General features: G+C 39.1%; 1 protein-coding gene across 1 annotated transcript in view; it reads right to left on the reverse strand.

Annotated features, from left to right (window-relative positions):
• VWA3B (von Willebrand factor A domain containing 3B) overlaps positions 1 to 14,756 on the reverse strand; it is a 201,851-nt gene that overhangs the window by 85,603 nt on the left and 101,492 nt on the right. The window contains 2 exon segments of the mRNA XM_072742949.1: positions 7,237 to 7,419; positions 13,981 to 14,079. Of these exon segments, the coding sequence (XP_072599050.1) occupies positions 7,237 to 7,419; positions 13,981 to 14,079 (282 nt within the window).

Genomic DNA, 14,756 nt, shown 5'->3' on the forward strand with positions numbered 1-14,756 from the left:
ATTGATTCGTACTGTAATCTGTATTGTTTCCTTCCTTCTTGCTTTGGGTTTATTTTGCCTCTCTTGTTCTAGTTTCTCGAGTTAAGAACTCAGATTGTTGATTCAATAACTTTCCTTGTTCCCAACAAACATTTGCTATAAATTTCACCCCCAACACTGTTTTAGCTGTATTCCACATAGTTTGATACACGGTGTTTTTGTTTTCATTTGGTTCTAAGTATTTTTAATTTCCTTTGAGACTTTCTCTTTGATCTATAGATTGTTTAGGACTGTGTTGTTTAAATTCCATGTGTTTAGACATTTTCATACTGTCCTATTAATTTCTCATTTGATTCGACTACGGTCAGAAAACAGACTCCATGATTTAAATGCTTTTATTTTATTTTATTTTATTTTATTTTATTTTATTTTATTATTTTATTATTTTTCTCAGTAAGATTTTATTTTTTTCTTTTTGTTAACTAGGAAAACTTTTTTTTTTAAATAATAAATTTATTTTTTATTGGTGTTCAATTTGCCAACCTTCAGAATAACACCCAGTGCTCATCCTGTCAAGTGCCCGCTACCCAGTCACCCCCACCCCCGCCCTCCTCCCCTTCCACCACTCCTAGTTCATTTCCCAGAGTTAGGAGTCTTCCATGTTCTGTCTCCCTTTTAAGTTTTTATTTAAATTCCAGTTAGTTAACATACAGTGCCATGTTAGCTTCAGGTGTACAATATAGTGAATTCAATACTTCCATACATCACCTGGTGCTCATCACAATATGTGCATTCCTTAATCCCCATCTCCTATTTCACCACCATCACCCACCCCCGCCTTGGGTCACCATTGGTTTGTTCTCTATAGTTAAGAGTCTGTTTCTTGGTTTGCCTCCCTCTCTTTTATCCTCCTTTGTTCATTTGTTTTGTTTCTTAAATTTTACATATGAGTGAAATCTTATTTTTCTCTGACTTATTTCACTTAGCATAACAACACTCTTTAGCTCCATCCATGTCATTGCAAATGGAAAGGTTTCATTCTTTTCAATGGCTGAGTAATATTTGTGTATACATATCACATCTTCCTTATCCATTCATCAGTTGATGGACACTTGAGTTGTTTCCATAATTCAGCTATTGTAGTCAGTGCTTTTAAATTAGCTGTGGTCTGTCTTGTAGCCCATTGTACAGCCCATCTTAATATACTCTGAGAACTAGAAAAAAATTTATATTCAGCTGTTGTGGTGGGGAGTGTTCTACCTGTGACAATTAGATCTTGTTGGTTGACTACAGTGTTTAGATCTTCTCTGTCCTTCTTGATTTTGAATCTAGTAGTTTCTATCAGTTGCTGGGAGGAAAGTGCTGAGGTCGTCTCCAACTATAATTTTGTATTTGTCTATTTCTCCTTTCATCTCTATCAATTTTTGCTTCAAATATTTTAAAACTGTATTGGTTTGTACATACACATTTAGGACTCTTATATATTCCTGGTGGATTGATTCTCTTATTAATATGTAAATTTTATTTGCTGTGAAATTTACTTTATTAGTTATTAATACAGCCAATCCAGATTTTTATTAATATTTATATGGTGTGTCTTTTTCTTTTAAACTTACCTATGTCACTGTACTTGATATGAGTACAAGCATATTTAGCATATAACTCAGTCATGTTTTTTTTTCAGTCATGTTCTTTTATCTACTCTGCCAATATCTATCTTTTGACTAATGTAATTAGACCATTTACATCTAAAGTAATATTTGGTATGTTAACACTACTGTTACTTTGTTTTCTACTTGTTTAAATGGTTTTGTTCCTCTGTTTGTCTTCCTTCAGGTTACTTGAATTTTTAAAAAATAATTCTATCTTGGTTTATTTGTACTGTTTTTGAGGATATCTCTTTATATTGTTTTCATAATGGCTTCTCTGGGTATGCACAGCATATGAATGTGTCTTATAACAGTCTACTGGCATTAACTTTTTACTACTTCAAGAGAAATATGGAAACCTCACTTTCACTTAGGTTGCTTTACCTTCCTTACTTTTAAATATCACTGTCTTGAGTATAGATAGTGGTATAGTTTTTATTTTAATAATTGAATATGATTTTTAAGTCTCACAAGGAAAAGGATGCTCTATTACATCTACTTATATTTTCACTCTTTCTCCCTTCCTTCATAGTGCTCCAAGATTTCTTATTTTATCATTTCCTTTTGCCTGAAGGACTTCCTATAGCCAATATAAGAGTAGGGCTTCTAGCAACAAATTCTTTTAATTTTTATTTGTCTGAGGATATTTTTATTTCCTCTTTATTTCTGAAGGATAGTTTTGTCCAATATAAAATTTGTGGTCGATGATTCTTTTTCTTCCCACACTTGAAAAATATTGTGCCACTTCTTTCCTGGCCTCCTCAGTCAAATCCATTATCAATTTGGTGTCATTTCTTATAGTCTGTTAAGACTTTTGTTTTTCTCTTTGATTTTCAAATGTTTAACATGGTGTGTCTTGGCATGGATTTCTTTGGGTTTATTTTCTTTGGAGTTTACTCAGCTTCTTCAATTTGTATGTTTGTATCTTTCACCAAATTTGAGGAGTTTTCAGTTATTATTTTTCCATGTAGTCTTTCAGCTCCCCTCTCTTTCTTCTCTCTTTGGGGAACTTCAATGATACTGATGTTGGATCTTTCATTATTGTCCTATAGGTTCCCATGGTTCTACCCTTTTTTTTTTTAAATCAATTTTTCTCTCTGTTGTTCAGTTTCGCTGAATTCTATCATCTGGCCTCAAGTTCAATGATAAAATCCAGTCATCTCCACTATCACTACTGAGCCCACCCACTGAGGTTACTTGCTATTATAGCTTTGAGTTCTATAATATCTACTTGGAAATTTTTATGACTCTACACCTTTGCTGAGATTTTCGATTTGCTCCTTTATCTCCAGGTAACTTATAATTGATTGCTGAAGCATTTTTATTATAGGTTAAAATCTTTGTCAGGTAATTCCAGCATCTGATTCATCTATCTCAGTATTGGAGTCATGTGATGGTCTTTTCTTATTCAAGTTGTGATTTTCTTGGTTCTTGGTATGGTGAGTAATTTTTCACTGTATACTGAATATTCTGGCTATATTGTGTTATAAGACTTGGGTCCTATTTTAAAACTTTTATTTTAGCTTGCAGTAACCCTGTTTAAATTTAGCATGTGGGACTTTGTCCTACTTTTGTGGGCTGTTACTCCAATAGGCAGTTTAATTTTCAGAGCCCTTTTGATATTATTTTGGTCTTCTTTATTAATCTGGTGTTACTGGAGCTCCCACTGGCCCCTGCTGGTGTTGTCTGAGCAGGCAGAAGGAGTTTCCCTAGTCAGACTGCCAGATGTTTCTTGGTGCCTCTACTGCTGTCTTCTGGGTGTCCTATGTCACTGTGTGGTGTAGGATGATCTCTGTCCTACATTGGAATAGAGTTTTCCTGGAATGGACCATTAGCTTTGACTGGGTCCCGCTTGCCTGTTCTTTGGTGTCTCTGTGCAGAGAAGAGTCTCAGGTCTGTGGGGGGAAAAGAGGCTTCCCAGGCTGGGCCACTTGTGGCTGTGTCTCTTTGGCTTGTCCTACCCACCTACCCCAGTGAACCTATTTTTCTAGTATACTTTTTATATGTTTGGAGACTCTCATAGTTAAATTTCACTTTCATTTGGGCACAACTGTGTGTGCAGTGCCTTTTTTCCAGTTATTTTCATCAAGGCAAGCTGCTACAGTGTCAAGAGTTCAAGAATTAGGAGTTCAGCTCTCTTTTTGTGGGACAGTAATCTCTACTTTGTTCACAGAGGGAGTTCTTAAGGGTAGGGAGTAAGAGTACTGAGTAGCCCCAGAAAGCACTGCCCCTTTGGTCTTATTGATGCTGGACAGGGGTGGAAGATTAGCTCTCCACTCAGAGAGGACTACAGTGGGGGTTACTTCCCTTTCACACTTCATTTATTTTTATTATATGGGGTGTTGATGGAGGCTCAGCTCCCCATCAACCCTCCCTGCCATCAGGGATGGGGGTACTGTGGAGTGTTGCCTAACTGCAGCTCACACTTCCTTTATCATTTTCACTGATGCTGAGTGTTTGTAGAAGTTCATCTCCTCGCTGAATCCTGTTGAAATAAGGGATGTGGTGAAGCACAGCATTGTCTAGACTGTCTTCATATTGCCTTGCTAAGTCTTAGAGCTTTCTGGTGGGATAAAGGCCCAGTTTGCCACTGGACTCCATGGTGGGAAAATCAGAGCACTTCTACCATCTATTGGAGAGGGAATGGACAATAAACTTCCCTCTCATTCTCTGATACTATCCTAGCACAGAATTTAGAGTACCACCTACTCTGTCTAGTGGGGTTTGGAGGATCAGCTTTCCATTCATCCCTCCTTACACTACTCCAGCAGTGAGGGGTGGAAGATTAGTTGTCTGGTCAGCTCTACTGATACCACCTGGCAGAGAAATCAGAGCACCATTGCTTGCTTCCATGGAAGTGTGGAAGACCAGCTCTTTGTTCAGCTCCACTCAAATTGCAGGGAAAGGAGGGCAGTTTTCCCATTATTGTATGGCTGAATTATGCAAGTACTGCAAAAAAAAGTTTCTGTTGTTAGGGCACCTTCTTCTCAGTCCTTTGGAGAATAAGCTTTTCTTGGGTCATTTTTTTTTTTTTTTTTTTTGAGCAGGGGTTGTGGGTGGTCTTTGTCTGTTAGAGATTTCAAGTTGCAGAGTTCAGCAGTGCCCTATCTGGAATATGTGGAAGGCATTAACAAATCCCACAAGACTTATTGCCATAGTTCTCCTTAAGTTTGGAGGTCCCTAGGAATTCTACCTTCTTTTCATCTTTCAGAGCATTCCTATGCTTATTTGTTGTGTTAAATCCAGGATTTTTTTAGATTAAGATATAGAACCTAGGAGAAATGAGACTACACCATTATTGCAGGAACTGGAAGTCCCTCCAGTAATTTATCTTATAATTAGGTTTAAAAAGTAATTTATCGGGATTCCTGGGTGGCGCAGCGGTTTGGCGCCTGCCTTTGGCCCAGGGCGCGATCCTGGAGACCCGGGATCGAATCCCACATCAGGCTCCCGGTGCATGGAGCCTGCTTCTCCCTCTGCCTGTGTCTCTGCCTCTCTTTCTCTCTGTATGACTATCATAAATAAATAAAAAAAAATAAAAAAAAAATTAAAAAAGTAATTTATCTTATAATTAGATTTAAATAGGGGGGAAAAGCCTTACATATCTATCCATGCAGTTACCATGCAGCTATCCATGTGCCATTATTCTTTGCTTTTCATTCCTTAGTGTATATATGTATTTCCATCTGGTATGATTTTTTTTCTGCCTAATGTACTTCCTTCAACATTTCTTGTACAGCAGATTTATTGGTGATGAATTTAGTTTTTGTATATCTTTGAAGTCTTCATTCCACTTCCCATTTTGAAAGATATTTTCAGCGTATAGATTCTACACTGAGCTTTTTTTTCCCTTTCAGTACTTTAAAAATATCATTCTACTGTTTCTTCACATGCCTTGTTTCTGATGAGAAATATGCTGTCATCCTTATCTGCATTCCATACATAATTTCTTTTTTCACCCTATTCTTTAAAGATTTTCTCTTTGTCAATACTTCCGAGAAGTTTAATTCTGATATTACTTGGTATGATTTTCTTCATGTTTCTTGTGGTTGGCGCTCATTGTGTTTGGATCTGTGGGTTTATAGTTTTCAACCAATTCGGAGAATTTATGACATTATTGTTTCAATTTCACATTTATTAGGCTACCTGAATTTGTCCACAGCTCACTTATGCCTTATTTTCTGGTGGCTTATTGTTTTAATTCTCTTTCTTCTCTATGCTACATTTTGGATAGTTTCTATTGCTGATTTACAGTTTACTAGTCTTTTGTTCTGGAGTGTTTTACCTGCTGTTGTTCCTATTCCATGTATTTTTCATCTCATGCATTGTAGTTTTCATCTCTAAAAATTTTGTGTCTTACTTGAATCTTGCATGTCTCTCCCTTTTTGAACATATCAAACACAGCTACAATAACTATTTTAATGCTTTAATATTGAGTCAGCTATGCATATGTTTTAATTTTTCTGTTCACTTTTTCTTGTTATGGACCTGTATTTTCCTGCTTCTTTATGTACCTGGTCCTATTTGATTGGATGTAGAAATTGTCAATTTTATTTTTTTAGGTGAAGGATATTTTTGCTTTTTTATAATTATTCTTGGGGTTTGTTCAGGGATGTAGTTAAGTTCCTTAGAAATAGATTTATCCTTTTGGGTCTTGAATTTAAGATTTTCAAGGCAGAACTGGAGCAGCATTTGGTTGCTCATACTCCTGAGGCAAGATCCTTCTTTATACTCTACCCAATACCCACAGTATTATGATGTCTTCCAGTCTACCTGAGGGGGGGGTAGTCACTATTCCCTGTGTTGTGTAAGCTCAGAAAGGTCATTGTTCCCTCCAATCCTTTCAGATGATTAATCCCCCAGACTCTAGTAGTTTCTTCAAATGTACACACTGATTGGTACTCTGGCTTGTCCTGGATTTAAAGTGACTCCAGAGGACAGAGAATAAGACAAAAAATATTCTCTAGAAAGACATTCTTAAAATGCATATCTTCAGGCCAACACTAGAGGACTGGAGAATAGAATTTTATTTACTTTCTCCTATCAGCTCATTAGAATGAATTCTTTATCAGATGGTCCCATGGATATATAGTCTGAGAAGTAAGGAGACAATTACCTAGGATCTGAATTTTTCTTAAGTTTCCCCCAAATGTCTGCAAATAGCAGTGGTTAGCAAACTTCAGGTAGGGACCCTCTGGGATGCTTGTTAAAAATACAGATTCCTAAAGTTTGGCAAAATTTGATAATTATTGAATCTGACTGATGGGTATGTGGGGCAAGGGTCCATATATTCTTCTACTTTTGTGTATTTGAAACTCTCTATAATAAAAAGCCTAGAAGAAAAACAAAGTATATTAAGATTCCTGGGCTTCTATGCCTAGAGCCTGATTTAGCAGCTCTGAAGTGTGACCCAGGAATCTGCATTTTCACAAATCCTTTACTTCAGATGGTCCTTGGACCATATTTTGCAGTACATGGTGAACTGATTTCATTTGGTCAACTTAATTGTCTTTATGGTTGCAATTTTCTCAAATAAGGCTTCCAATAGCCTCCAGTCTGTAATGCTCAAATAAATGAACACTCTCTTCTCAATTCATTAAGCTCTTACCTGAACAGCCTCTGGAGGACACAGATCCTTGCAGCCAAAATTATAAAAGTGGAACTCTCCCCCAGTCAAAGAAGCAAGCTCTTTCAAAAAGCCATTTGCAATCTCATCATTGTAATTGAAGGAGATGGTGTAAATAGGAATTTTCTGAAAAACTTTGACTTGCTCTATAACCATTTCAGGTGGCTGAAATTATACATTTTGGGGGGGGGAAGCAGATGGAAAGAGAGAGAGGAAGAGAAAGAAAAAATAAGATGTGAAAATCCTTAGTATTTGCTAGAAATAGTGAGATTCTCAACTAGTAATTCCTTACACATTGATGAGTGGCTTCTTGGAAAGGTGTCAATTCAATTCAATAAACAAAGCAAACACTGCCAGATGGTGAGAGTATGATAAAGACCAATGACTCAGCCCTTGCCTCTGAGGGCTCACAATTTGATGTAGAAAAGAATCTGGAAGAGAGATATGACTAACAAAATCATTCAATTTTAGGTGCACCCAAACCTAGAGTTCATGCTTTTAAAGTGCTGGGATATACTTTAGAGCACTGAAAGTATCAGGGTAGAACCTCCTGGCTATTGGAATTCTACAGGGTGAGGCTACTGGATCTCAATGTGGCTTCCAAAGCATCTACTTGAAAAGAGGATTTTCCAGCTTCATACAGGCCACGATCAGTGTGTCTCCCACAGAGTGAAAGAAGAGATAGTTATGAGGGCTCCATGTGCTAGACGCTCTGTTGGGAGTTTAACATGGCAGTTAATCCTCACAACCACCCTGTGAGGTAGTGTTAGAAAGACAGGTAATTGCCTACTAATATAAATTCCTTTCATCCTTTTTTACTGGCAGCAACCTGGTTTTCTTTTCATGACAGCAATGTGCCCAGTTTAAAACAAACAAACAAACATACACATAAAAACTCATCTTCTGACACTCTCCTGCAGCTAGAGTTAGCCATGTGACCCAGTTCTGTCTGTTGAGATACAGGCAGAAGTCCCAGGTCAGATATTCCTTTTCTCTACTAAAAAGACAAATATTTAACAACAACAACAAAACCTAATGTCCTTCCCCTTTCCATTCCCACTCACCCTTGGAAAATGAACACTGCCTAGATGTGGAACAGCCACCTTGCAGCCAGGAGGGCAGAAATTATAAATAAAGATGGAGAATGAACACACACACAAAAAGCTGTTTCTTGGAGACATCCTTGAATAGCTGTAGAAGCTAGACTACCCACTGCTGGGATTCTTATCCATAGAAATATAAATCTTTCCATGTTTCAGCCATCATTTGCTCTTCTGCTTTTCTTCCCAGTAATATGCAAATCTAATGTGGCCCCACAGACAGAAGGAGAAATTGAGATTCAGAAGAATTCAGTGTCCTAGGGCCATCAAGCTCTTAAGTGGTAACACTGGAATTCAAAGCCAACTTTTAGTATTAGAAGCAATGCCAGACTGTTCATTCCTCTCATTTGGTCTCTTGGTAAGGACTGACTCTCAGGTTATGTTCCATTATCAGACCCTCAGGGAAAGATGAACTGATGAATTCTCCTGCCATCTCTCCACCACATTACCACAGCCCTGCTGAGAACCTTCAGAAATGGCCTCCGATGGTCCTGCCCCCACTTCCTCTGCATTTCTCAGTGCCAGGAGTCCCTCTTTGATTGACCTAACTTGCTGGCTCCTTCAGCCAATTTGCATTCTCCACCTCCAGTTTCTACAATTGGCCTTTACCCCTTCCCTGTATTTGTCTTATGCACTCTGGGAAGGCAGAGTGAAAAGGGAGAGAGGACTCTGGACACACCACTGGCTGGCCTTGGGCAGCTCATACATTGCCCAGTAAGGTGGCTGGTTAAGTGGTCTGATCTCATTCTAGCCACTGCTTACATACAGCCTCAGTCTCTGTGTCTGGCTCCAGCACTGAGCCTGCCCCTTGCCCATTAAGTCCACCTCCACCTCTCATTTTTTTTCTCTCCTCTCCCCTCTGGCCATCAGCTGGTTTCTAATCAAACAGTAACCTAACCAAGCTGACCACATCCCTCTTGACAAAAGCAAACACAGAGCAAAGCCCTCTCTGCTGCCTCCCCTTCCTTCAGCCTGGCTTCCATTTCTGAGTACCTATTATGTATCAAGCACTAAGAGCTCTGCCTCTGCTCTCTGCCTGCACCCTCCCTATGACCCTCTCTGGTGGGTACTTTTGCTGTCCTCATTTCTTACCAGGGAATCGTGGCCACTGCCCCTGATACCAGACTGGAGATGCTAGCTCTAAATTCTGTTAATTTTATAGTGTTTTAGCTAGGAACTATTCCTATACTGACTTACAGCTAAGGTATTTGGGAAGGGAAAGAAATTAACACTGATTTAGTAATGACTGTGGGTGCCAGGTACTGTGGGCAGCATTTTCATCTTTTCAAATGCTACCTGACATTATTTCATTTATTTATTTGAACACGCCTATCACCCTATAAAACATAGGCTTTGCTAAAGACAGGTACCTTGTTCATCTTGCTTACCACTGTATTCCAGACTGATAATGCCTGGCCTATAAAAGATGCTCAGTAACTGTAGAATGCATTCATGGGAGCATCATCTCATTTACTCAAAGCAACCCTATGAGTAGGGAGTATTAGCTTTAAGCCACAGATGAGGAAATTCACAGTAGAGGACTTGCCCAAGGTCATTCTGATGGGCAGTGCTGGGGGTGAGCTTCCAACCCAGGTCTCTGGCTCCAAAGCCATTGCCATCATTGCATAGAGCTAAAGAGGGTACAGGCAGGAGAAAGTCTGTTAGTATAATGTGGTGAGCTCCCCACTTGCACTCAGCCTCAGGTAATATTTGCTAACCTGGTATGATGTTCTAGTACCAGGTGTGGTGTTAGAGAGCTAGGCAGAGGGTTGGGGTGCACCTTGACTCCAGAAAGAGCTCTATCCCTGCAGTGGAAAATAGCCATTGACCTCCTGCCTGGACCCCACCCAAGGATTCCTCTCCCTGGTTTATCCCCTCACAGCTTTAAGATGAGACTCAGAATATGGAAGCAAACCTTTTACGAGAGCAGTCTCATGGACCCTGACTCCTCCCAGCCACTTACTCTATTAGCTCCGCTATAGAGTGTAGTGGGCCTTCTCCTTGTGTGAGTCCTGTATCACATAGAGGAAACATTTCTCAGCTCTGGACTCCTTCATATGTTCCCCCATAAAAGTCCCTTCAATACCGAAATGAGGCCAAGCAGCATACCTGAGAGACTCTTGTCAGTCCCTCTTCTTGGAATCTAAACAGATGTGCAGCCAGAGGACCCTTTCGCCAATAATGTCAACTTGGGGTGGCAAGAAAGGCAAGGATGGTCCTCCTAATTGCCTGATGAAGGCCTGTTTCTGCAGGTGGCTCACCCTGTACCCACCCCTTGCACACCTCATTATCAGGTTTTACCCATTCATTTTTGTTTAGAATGGTGCAAGAAACTTTTCTCACTCCCATGTTCTTGATATCTGCCAGGGTAAGTTCCTAACTTCAAAAAAGCCTCAAAATGACTGCAGCCAAAGACTGCACTGGGTTTTGTCCATTCATACCTGGAGATGCCCACCAAAGGACACATAGCAATTCTACTTTAATAAAGAATTATTATTCTTTATTAGAATTCTTTTAACTTGATTAATTTAAGACTTGTCTTGCTATATTATTCTTCCCTGGACATTTAATAAACAAGCAGTAAGCTGCTATCTATGGAATTAAATCCGGAACAATCATCTCTGTGTGTCCTATCAAGCAGAAAATTCTGCTGAGTATTGGGAACAATAGCACTGGCCTTAACATATTCAGGTCCTACAAAGTCAGTGAAAATTCAAAAAGAAATGTAGATCTAGTGATACATCTTAATGTCCTCCACACAGAACATGAATATCAAATATTCTTTTGCTTTTTGGAGAGAATCTGAGAGACAATGCAGAAGCAATGGACTGCATGTGAGAAAAGGCAGCTATGAACACAAAATGCCTACGTAGGATTTAGAAATTACTGTTCAGGTGGCCTGCATAGTTCCGATTCCAATTATCATCTGTATCCATAGTTCTTGATCTTTAAGTGGACAGACCTTCCAGTGAAAGCTAGGGAGGGCTCTTCTCCCCCAGAGAAATGTACAAGTACATTTTGTACACACTCTGGGGAGATTCTAGACCCTTAGAAGTACATGGGGGAAGTGGATCAAGAATCCTTCCCAATACACCCCCAACAGGAGTGTTACTTCATCCATCCCTTCTGGGGACTATTTGGCAGTATCTATCAAAATGTATACCTTTGGACTAACTACTTCTCAGAATTTATACTACAGATATACATATGCAAAACGTGTGCACAGTTACTTTTGCAACACAGTGTAAAACAGAAAGACTGAAAACAACCTCAACATCCATCTCCAGGAATACTAGACAGCTGTAAAAAAAAAAAAATGAGGAAGCTCTTTATATATTAAGCAATTTCCAAGGCATATTGTTTTATTAATAAAGGTGCAGAATCATATGTATAATACACTACCATTGATATATTTATAAAAGGGAGTATATGTAAATACATTTCTGCTTGCATAACAATCTCTGAAAGAAGATACAAGAAACTGGTAGCATACATTGCCTCTTAGCTAGTGAACAGGAGGTAGGAGGGAGAATTTTCTCTGCATACCCTTTTGTACTTCCCTAATTTAAATCATGTGAATATATTACTCTTCAAAAATAAAATAAACAAAATTAATTTCCAAGACATTATATTAGACATTATATTAAATCTATGTAATGGAATATGATGCAGTCATTGAGAATGATGTTTTGGAAGAATTTCTCATGACTTGCAAAAAAATACATATATTAGATGAAACAAGGCATAACACGAAATTGAATTATGACTAAGTTAAACTTTCTTCTTTTTTTATGCTTATATGCTTATCTATATTTTCTAAATTGCCTATAGTGCAAACAGTAAAATCTGTAAGTTTATTAAAAAGGAAAAGACTGCTTGTCCAGATGGCTTTCAGATTGGAATCTCTAGCTCCCATCTTCCCCAAACACTGGCCCCACATTTCTAGGGCCTTCCGGTCATTCCTAGACCACAGGTGCTCAAACTTGACTTCCTCCACCAGCAACTCCCAAGCTTGTTCCTTCTTTAAATTTAAATTTAAGTCAGTTACTAACATAATTATTATAAACCAGAAAATGAGTCACCATGATTCCTTTCTCTCCTGCTCCCATCTTTTCCTCATTCTGTCCTCCTCTGCTCTCAAACTGGTCACCAAGTCTTTTGATGCTACTCTATTATCTCATCTCTGAGGAGAATCCTTTCCTACATTTCTGTTTCCTACCTGAGGTGGGCCCTCACCAGCTCCCATCAAGATTTAGTCTTTCCCTTGCACTGCTGAGGCACATTCCTAAAATATAAGTGAATGGGACCACCTGACCTGCTGAGCCCCCACCCACCCTCTGTGGTAAAGCCCACCCACTTTTTCCAGGTGGCCATCAAGGACAATCTCCCCCAACCAAACTTTCCAGCCTCAGCCCTGACACTCTTCCAACACTGCCCTTGCTCTCAGATTGTTTCTCTGGGCAGTCCACAGAGTTCCACACCTCTGTTCCTTCTGCCCAGAATATCAGTAATCTCCTCTGTCTAGAAAATTCCTTCTCCTCTTTCCAGCTCAAATTTCTCCTCAGTGGAACCTTCCCCAGCCTTCTCTCCATCTTGTACAGCAGAATTCATCTTTCTGCTCCCAGACATCTCACAGCATAACAACCCCGCACCCTGTGTCAGATCAGAATTAACCACATATGTCTAAGCATATCTTCCAAAGTGTAAGTGTCCCTAAGGCAGGGGTAAAATACTATTCATGTTTGTAGCCTCAGACCTTGGCACCACACATGGAACATAAGCAAGACACAATAAACTGTTTCTGAATAGAAAGCACAGTGAAGTTGATAAAAAAAATCTTTCCAAATAAAATTTCACTTTACATATAACTTCTTTGTCATAGATATAATGCCATAATAAAATCCAGTTGCTTTACTATTTAAGCCCTGGCCCATTTGACGCAGGATATTTTACAATATTTGCCTAGCACTCTTCACGTGCAAACACTTCACAATGAAGGATGCAAGTTGATACTAATTCACTTTAGCGGTTAATTTACATTGTACTGGCCTGCAAATCCGTATGTTTATTTAATGCCCAGAGCATTAGTCTTTCATTCACAAAGCTCAAAAGAAGATGAACAGACTCCGCTAAAACTTTTCAAATATTTTCCAGTCAGGCTAAGCAAAACAAAGAACATTTCACTAGAAAGGCATGCTTTTGTTTAAATGATTACTAAGTTAAAATTAGGGGTAAAACCAAGGACATTGTGCAGTGACATGTTTAGATTTGGAGTCCCCAAAGGAAAAAAATCAAAAAGAATCTCCTCACTCTTAGTTTGTAATAAAATATAAACCAGACCTCAATGGAAAGTGGATATCTCCTTTCATGGGGTTGGTCTCCAGGCCTGCGGGTGTGTGGCGTATGAACCAGACAACACTTGGCTGTCACATAAATTTTCCTCTGCATTTCGGCAGACAAAGGAACTCCTCGTTGTATTTTGTCACCTTAGTTCTGGGTCCCTAAGCCAAGGAAACATCCCTCAAAAGCTTTTCAAGCTGTTTCAAGCAGCTGAAAAAGGTCTCTCAAACCCATTCTCGGCATTTACTTTCAGGATATTGTCTTTCTTCCCAACTTTGGTAAGTACCTGATCAGGTCTCCCATCTGTCAAAAGGTAGATTACTTGTGTTTCTTTATCAGCAAAAGCAATTTGCAAGGCATGCAGGGTGTTTGTGGAACTTCCGATCTACAAAGGAGAGAGAGAGAGAGATACTAAGCACATCCTGAATCTCAAAAAAGATCTCACAAATAAGTGCTATTTATTTTCTGCTTCCAATGAAAGAAAGAAAAATACTTGTGAAATAAAAGATAAAATAATATTGGGGTAATAATCTAAACTCAGTAATTCCCAGGAGCCAAATCCCTGGGTGTGCCATAAAAACCTCTATCCAGACAATTCCAGGATTGCTAGAAGCCAGGACTATGGATTTCCTGTCATGACGACACAGCTCTTAATGCAACTTTATCTTTGTGTGTTTATGTGTGAGGCACTAACTCAGTTACTGTTCATTCGGCTGTCAACACGGCTTAAACATAGAGTCTGATTACAAGCCTGGCAGGGCACACCAGGATTTATTCAAACATAAGCATGGTAACATCAGCAATCTGGGGTAGAGCAAAGAAACTCTAAGTTTTTCAAACTCCTGCAGTTTCTGCCCAAGGATATCAAGAGTCAAGAGTGTTACTGCCAAACTTGTAACAAGAAGAAGCCAGACGATCAACAAGTAAATGCCTTTTGTATCGCTCATCAGAGTGCTCAGATCACTGGGCAATTCACCTGCCCCAAATTGTGAGAACAGACAGACACCTGCAGAGACCAGTGAAATGCAAGCCCTGGCTTCTGGGATGAGATGCAGCAGATAG

The sequence above is a fragment of the Vulpes vulpes genome, chromosome 16 (assembly GCF_048418805.1).
Source record: "Vulpes vulpes isolate BD-2025 chromosome 16, VulVul3, whole genome shotgun sequence".
Taxonomy (NCBI): domain Eukaryota; kingdom Metazoa; phylum Chordata; class Mammalia; order Carnivora; family Canidae; genus Vulpes; species Vulpes vulpes.